The 7818-nt window shown below is 44.7% G+C and overlaps 1 protein-coding gene across 1 annotated transcript in view; it reads left to right on the forward strand.

The window, feature by feature from the left end:
* The first annotated feature begins 724 nt into the window (after nt 1–724).
* The window catches only part of LOC149866637 (olfactory receptor 10T2-like), an 8041-nt gene continuing 947 nt past the window's right edge, over nt 725–7818 (forward strand). The window contains exons 1-2 of the mRNA XM_090041628.1: nt 725–1633; nt 6462–6534. Of these exons, the coding sequence (XP_089897754.1) occupies nt 725–1633; nt 6462–6534 (982 nt within the window). The remainder of the gene's footprint in view (nt 1634–6461; nt 6535–7818) is intronic.

Consider the following 7818-nt stretch of genomic DNA (forward strand, 5'->3'; position numbering starts at 1 on the left):
CGTAGATATGGCATTTCCTTATCTTTAGCCTTGAGATTTTCTGTTCTTCATGTTCTGTTAATTAACAAATAATATTATCATTTTTACAGGTTAGGAAGTAGAGGTGAATGAAGTGGCAGCTGGAACTAATTGGACAAAAGTGCACAATTTAGAACTATCATAAGAGGTATGAGTGTTGCAGATTACTAATGGAAGAAGCCTAAATAATATGCATTATCTCTTGTGCTGACAATTTCTTATGGTCCCTTTCCTGAAGTCCCGCTATAGCTGATGCCTTTAACTGGAATTTTGTGCATGTCAGGAACAGGAGGTGTAGTCCTAAATTCTTTTTTACACTAATCTAAACATTTTGTACACTCCACCTGTCTCAGGTCTCTCATTTTCTTCAGCTTATCTGTGGTAATGATTACTATGTAATTACTGGTATGTTTAGTACATCCATATTTTATAAAAAATAATAAATCATTACACATGTTCTCGTCTCTTATGGCAAGAGAGCTCGCCCGAAGAGGTCTCCATTCTGAATAAAACTGTTGCGAGCAATGTGTGCTGGTGTTTGCTCCATGCTCTGCTCTGGGTAATGAGTAACAGGATCCACGAGTAATTGGACTGTCACCTCCCTAGTCATTGGGCACCTTATGGAGTGGGGGTCTAACAAATTCTCCAAGGTGATACATTGTTATTTTGTCAATGATTTTTTTCTCAGATCAGACACCACACATCAATGAGACCAGAAAATCAAACTTTTGTGACAGAATTCATCCTAATCGGATTTTCCAATTTTCCACATCTGCAGATGGTGCTATTTGTTGTGTTTTCCCTCATGTACATAGTCACCCTGGCTGGAAATATTATCATCATGACAATCATCAGGGTTGATAAGAGTCTCCACATCCCCATGTACTTCTTCCTTGCTATTCTCTCCTTCTCAGAGACCTGTTACACCTTGGATATTGTCCCCAACATGCTCACAAATTTGCTAATAGAACATAAGACAATTTCTTTCATGGGATGTGCTACCCAGATGTGTTTCTTCCTTGGTTTTGGAGGCACCAATTGCATGCTGCTGGCAGTGATGGGATATGATCGCTATGTGGCCATATGTAAACCCTTGCATTACCATGTCCTTATGAAGCAGACATTCTGCACCAAGATGGTGGCCTTTTCAGCAATAACCAGTTTTCTTTTTGCCTTGATAGAGACATCTTTTATATTTAAGTTGCCTTTTTGTAGGGCAAACCAGATCCACCACTTCTTTTGTGACATGGCCCCAGTGATTAAACTGGCTTGCACCAGGAATTATATTGTTGAAATTATCATTTTTATCTTTTGCATGTTAGCTATATTTCTATCATTCATTTTGATCCTGTTCTCTTATATGCTAATCTTTAACACCATCCTTAAGATCCCTTCTGCTGAGGGGAAGCAGAAAGCCTTCTCCACCTGTGCCTCCCACCTCATTGTGGTGGTCATACACTTTGGCTGTGCTTCCATCGTCTATTTGAGGCCCAAATCCACGTATTCCCTTGAGAAAGATACTCTGATTTCTGTGACTTACACAGTGGTGACTCCATTACTGAACCCCATTGTGTATAGCCTGAGAAATAAAGATGTTCAAACAGCCCTCAGGAAAGTCCTGGAAAGAAAAATGTTGATTCAGACCTGATGAGAGACTTTAGTAAAAGACTCAGCATAGGGAAAACACCTCTTTTAACTTTCTCCAATTTCAAAGTGCATCTGTACCTCCATTACAGAATACCAAAAAGGAAAGATTTATCATTTCAGTGATGTTTTTACACCATAGGCCTGTTTTGTAAACAACAGGGATCAGGAGTACTTGTGCATGCCTCTAGTTATATGGTGTTGGTCCATATGCAAATTTTAGACAAAGATTGATTTAATTAAAGGTTAGAAAATGATGCAAAGAAGCCTACTGGAAAGCAAGGGAGTATAAATTAAATAAACTTACAAAAAATAGGTCAAAAGAATCTGTACAGTAGATTACATGGGTTTTTCTTCCCCGTTTTATGCTAAGTTACTTTTATTTCCCTCCTTATATCATTCTGTTAATTGGTTTTCTGGTTGTACTCATTTCTTTCAGCCTTGATACACACACACATTCTTTTTCTCTTTTTACATGAACACAATCCTAGCTACTTAAACAGGATTCCTAACTAATTTGAATTCAGTGGAATTCATTCATTTATGCAAGACAGACTGAATGGAGGGTCTGTTTTTTTTTCAGTGAATATTTTGTTTACCAACAGATGCAGTTTTGGTTGATAGGAAACTGTTCAAATTTGGACTAAATTCTCCCAATTGTTTTTACTATAAAGAGGGGGGGAGGGTGGAGCGGGGTAGAAACTAGATTTAAAAAGTTAAAGATTCAAAGGGATAGTTCTCCTTTTAACTCAATGCCCTCTGTCCAGTCTCTCAGCCAGGCTGTGGGAGACCCAGGTTAAATAAGTGAGTTCAAACACACATTATTCAACTCCTGGATGACTGCTCTGCATCATGCTATAGATTAACCTGGGGTAGAGGCCTTCCAGTTTCTTTGTTGACATTCTTCCACTTTGTATAATACAAATAACTGTTCATTACAGCAAGAGTGCCTGAACCAGCAGGTGACAGAGTGATCTTTACTCTATTTCTGTAACTTAATAGGAAAGATTGAAAGGAACTTATCTCTGAATACCTGACTGTAGCCTTACACATTGGGATGATCTATGTCAGGTTTCACAATCGGTATCTGCACTTGACAGAATATTTTAACCTGGCATTTAAAATGATTCAATAAAGCAATAGCAAAACTGTCTTAGCAGTTGTGATTTTCTGTAGGAACCCAAACAGAATGATTACAGAGACTAGTATTGCCACAGAGCCACACAAGTGTCCCTTTCTTAAACCAGTGTTTTCCTTAGTTTAGGGTTACAGTTACGTATTGGACACAGAAAACTACTACTTCATCTAGCCTTCAAACTCCATCCCAGGCTGACATTCCCTTGATACAGGGACAGACTCATTAGCATTCATTGCGATTGCTTAGCTAAGTGTTAATTAAATAATTCAGTGTTGGATTTGACTATAGAGGCTCTTCAAAGACATTAAATTGGAAAGGTTGACTAATAATAAAAATCAGAACATCCAAAATGAAATGGTCTTTTCAGTGACATAACTTAACCATGCCCTTTAGTGGTAAAAGAGAAAAAGATCTTGTTAATGAAAGGATTCAGACACTACAACCTCTGAGGGTGAGTGCTAAAGCCTTTTCTTTCATAAATGGAGCAGGGGGTGGGATCCATCTTTTAGAATCAACCATGGTAGAAGGTGCTCTGACCCCTTCCCCTTTCAGGCCATAACCCATTTTAGAGCACTGGCCTGGGAATGGAAAAGTTAAGTTTAATTCTCTCCTCTGCCCACAAGGATTCAACCCCACATGTCACACCTCTCCATAAAGCACCTAGCTCAACAAGCTGTATGTTTTACCAGTGAGGGGGATGGGCCTTCCCGATCTGTCTCCTTAGAGCTGTTCCACTTTATACAGCCAAGATAGGCTGGAGAATCTCCCATCTCTAAGAACTGTTAAGGGAAGATCAGACAACCATATGTCTGCAGTGGTTTGGAGGGGACAACATTCCTGCCTTGAGCATGGAGTTTGCACTATATCAGTGAGGGTCCATCTTTTGGGAAAGAGTCCTGGACCCCCCAAAGTGCCACTCCAGCCCCATTTCCCTGACAAATCTGCTGCTCTACTTTTTGCTCTTTTCCCTATTGTTCTTGTCTGATCTCCTTTTCTCCTTTCTTTTTACAGCTCTACTTGCTGCTGTTCTGCCTGTCCCCTGCCTGATCTATCATGTGTCACACATAGAGGCTGCCAGTGCTACCTGGGGCACTCATTGACTAGATGGTCTCCAAGGTCTATTCCAGTCCTGATTTTCTATGATTCTATGGAATTTATTAAAGAGTAATTAGGCCAAAGGGACAGAGATATTGAGAGGGAGAGAGAGACAGTATAGGTACAAGAATGAGCATGACTCACTTACCTAAGGTTTGGAGCATTTATCGGGGAGAAATGAGCCCTTAGTTCCAATGCTGCTCCAAGGAGCATTTGTATATTTTATCTAATGAATGGTTCAGGTAAAATACAGGTATAGTCCTTGGAGAAATGACTATAATTCAGGATTCTCTGTCCCTATTCCCTCTCTTTTTTCATCTCTCCCACTCCTTCAACCCTTCTCTTTCCAATGAGTCTTCATTCTTCCTCTGCACCAAACCACAGCTTCAGCATGAGGGTTGAAGAGTATTTGAATCTGGAATAATCCCTACTATAGTGATTAGAACTTCCTCCTGAGAAGTGCAGGCCAGGTCTTCTAAAGTGGCTGAGAGATAGTAGTTATCCAAAAACATGGTGACCACCACTGGATTTTGCATAGAGACTGATGCAGCAGTGGCGCCCTGAGAAGGTTTACTAGTTCACGCCTCTTGGGGAAGACAGACATTGGACCACCTGGGCAACAGCGATCATTGCCTGCTGGAATTCACCATCCAGCACAAGGTGGCAAAGGCATGCAGTAAGGCAGCGGCCCTAGATTTCAGGAGGGCAGACTTCAACGAGCTAAGGAGGATAGTTGGAGAAGCACTGAGGTCCTGGAGGGGAGGGGAGCCAGGTGTCCAAGGAGAGTCGTCGCTCCTTAAGGAGATGATCCTCCAAGCCCAAAGGAAGGTAATCCCAATGAGGATCAAAGGGAGCAGGAGAGCACACAAGCCTCCGTGGCTCACCAAAAGCATCCAGGAATGTCTCCTTGCTAAAAAGGAGGCTTACACCCAATGGAAAGAAGAGGTCATCACCAGGGAGGACTATTCTGTAGTTGCTCGGGGATGTAGGGGGGTAGTGAGGAAGGCCAAGGCAGAGATGGAACTGGGACTAGCTTCCCAGATTAAGGACAATAAGAAGTCCTTTTTTAAATACATAGGGGGTAAAAAGAAGGTCCCGGGTAATGTGGGGCCCTTGCAGGACGCGATGGGAAACTTGGTCGTCACACCAGACGGCAAAGCTAACATGTTTAACGATTTCTTTGCCTCCGTCTTCCTAAGTAGGGACCAAAACAGCCACCTCCCTGCTGGGCCCCCCTCGGGCCCCGGGGGAGGCACATCTGGGCCACGGGTTAGCAAGGATTTAGTTAGGGAGCTTCTGGTGGGGTTGGACGTATTCAAGTCAGCCGGCCCGGATGATCTCCACCCTAGAGTTCTAAAGGAACTGGCTGAGGTCATTGCAAGTCCCCTGGCACAGCTTTACGAGCACTCGTGGTGCTCTGGTGAGGTACCGGAGGACTGGAAGAGGGCCAACGTGGTCCCCATCTTCAAAAAAGGCAGGAAGGAGGACCCGGGAAACTATAGGCCGGTTAGTCTTACCTCGATCCTAGGCAAGCTGTTCGAGAAAATTATGCTGGCACACATCCAGGAGGGGCCAGCAGGGGACTGCATGCTTAAGGACAACCAACATGGGTTCATCAGTGGCAGGTCTTGTCAGACCAACCTGGTGGCCTTTTACGATCAGATCACCAGATCATTAGATTCAGGGGTAGCAGTGGATATAGTCTTCCTGGACTTCCAGAAGGCTTTTGACACTGTCTCTCACCCCGTTCTCATTAAGAAACTTGAGGGCTGTGGCGTAGACACCCACACAGTCAAATGGGTCGCCAGCTGGCTGGTGGGCCGCACCCAGAGGGTGGTGGTGGATGGGTCCTTCTCAACCTGGAAGGACGTCGGCAGTGGGTTCCGCAGGGCTCGGTCCTCGGGCCTGCACTGTTCAACATCTTCATCAGTGATTTGTATGAGGGGGTAAAAAGCACCCTGTTCAAATTTGCTGATGACACTAAGATGTGGGGGGACGTGAGCACACTGGAAGGATGCAACAGGCTACAATCAGACCTAGACAGGTTACAAGGTTGGGCGGACGAGAATAGGATGGGTTTCAATACAGACAAGTGCAAGGTGATGCACCTCGGGAGGAACAACCGGCACCATACCTACAGATTAGGGAACTCCCCTCTTGTCAGCACGGAGGTGGAAAAGGATCTGGGGGTCATCATTGACTCCAAGATGAACATGGGCCGGCAGTGTGGAGAAGCAGTTAGGAAGGCCAACCGCACCTTGGCATGCATCCACAGATGCATCTCGAGCAAAGAGGTGCATCTCGGTCCAAAGAGGTGATCCTCCCCCTCTATGCGGCACTGGTCAGGCCGCAGCTGGAGTACTGCGTCCAGTTCTGGGCGCCACACTTCAAGAGGGGTGTTGACAGCATGGAGAGGGTCCAGAGGAGGGCCACTCACACACTCAGGGGACAACAGGGCAGGCCCTATGAGGAGAGGCTACGGGACCTGAACCTGTTCAGCCTCCAAAAGAGAAGGCTGAGGGGGGATCTTGTGGCCTGTTATAAGCTAATCAGGGGGGACCAGCAGGCATTGGGGGAGTCACTGTTCCCCCAAGCACCGCCAGGGGTGACCAGGAATAACGGTCACAAGCTGGCAGAGGGTAGGTTTAGGTTAGATATCAGGAGGCGCTACTTCACAGTCAGGGCGACTAGGGTCTGGAACCAACTTCCAAGAGAAGTGGTGCAGGCTTCTACCCTGCGGGTCTTTAAGAGGAGGTTAGATGCACATCTTTCTGGGGTCGTTTGACCCCAGTACTCTTTCCTGCCATGGCAGGGGGTCGGACTAGATGATCTGCTCAGGTCCCTTCCGACCCTAGAAACTATGAAACTATGAAACTGAGCTTATGCATGAGCTGGGGTGAAAGGCCAAAATTCCATATCAAAACTGAGGTAGTCTGGGCAGGGGGCTTTAAGTGCCTGTAGTATGTTAATGTAGAAATCAGAGGTGCCATTTTCAATTTATGAGCCCAAATCAAATCCCAATTTAATTTAGGGCCCATGTAGTAATATGGTGCATATAGTAATATGGTGCATATATAGAAATACAGAAGTATTTTCTTACTATTCTGAATCATTTAGATTGTGGTTCCAGGCACAAATGCAAATGAAGATCCCATCCTTGTTGCCAATGATAGTATCCACTAGCAGTAGAGGTTAGTATAGGCCAGGGGACAGAACAAATACAACTGTGAGGTCTACTGGCTTTATTGTTCTTACCAGGAGCCCATAACTGAAAGCAAGCATGGTGCTGGGAAGCACACAAAACTACAATGTTGAAAGAAAAAAGTCCCACATATGGTACTACTACTATGAATCAGGTCTCCTTTGGGGAAAATGGTCACAAACTCCTGGAAGACCATTTCAGGCTCACCATTAGGAAAAACAACTTCACAACCAGGTGTACAGACTGTGGAATATGTTTCCTACAGAGGGGGTGCAAATCTTCAAGAGGAGACTGGACGGTCCCCTTGCTGGGGTCAGCTAACCCCAGTTATCTTTCCAGCTTGGTGCAGGGGGCTGGACCTGATGATCTTCCAAGGTCCCTTCCAGCCTTACAATCTATGAATACTACTAGTACTGAACAATATAATGAAAGTTACATCACAGCAGGAACTGTCAAAAGCAACCTCAGACTCCCAGCTTTCTTTTAAGGGGTCAATACAAAACAGTGGTGTCAACCAGAGAGGGGCTGGGGCAGATCTAGAGGGGATGCAGCCAGGGTCCAAATTACACTTTGACCCTTGCTGGGGGGGGGGGAACCTCGGTGTCTGCAAAAAAAAATTACACCAGTTCATTGATTAACAAGTCCACCTAAATGAAAGACCAATCCAACCGGAGACCCTGCCAGGTTATGATTTTGAAAGCTTACAGGGGAGCTCTCATTT

Source organism: Crocodylus siamensis, chromosome 4 (assembly GCF_052110815.1).
Source record: "Crocodylus siamensis isolate JL-2025a chromosome 4, ASM5211081v1, whole genome shotgun sequence".
Taxonomy (NCBI): domain Eukaryota; kingdom Metazoa; phylum Chordata; order Crocodylia; family Crocodylidae; genus Crocodylus; species Crocodylus siamensis.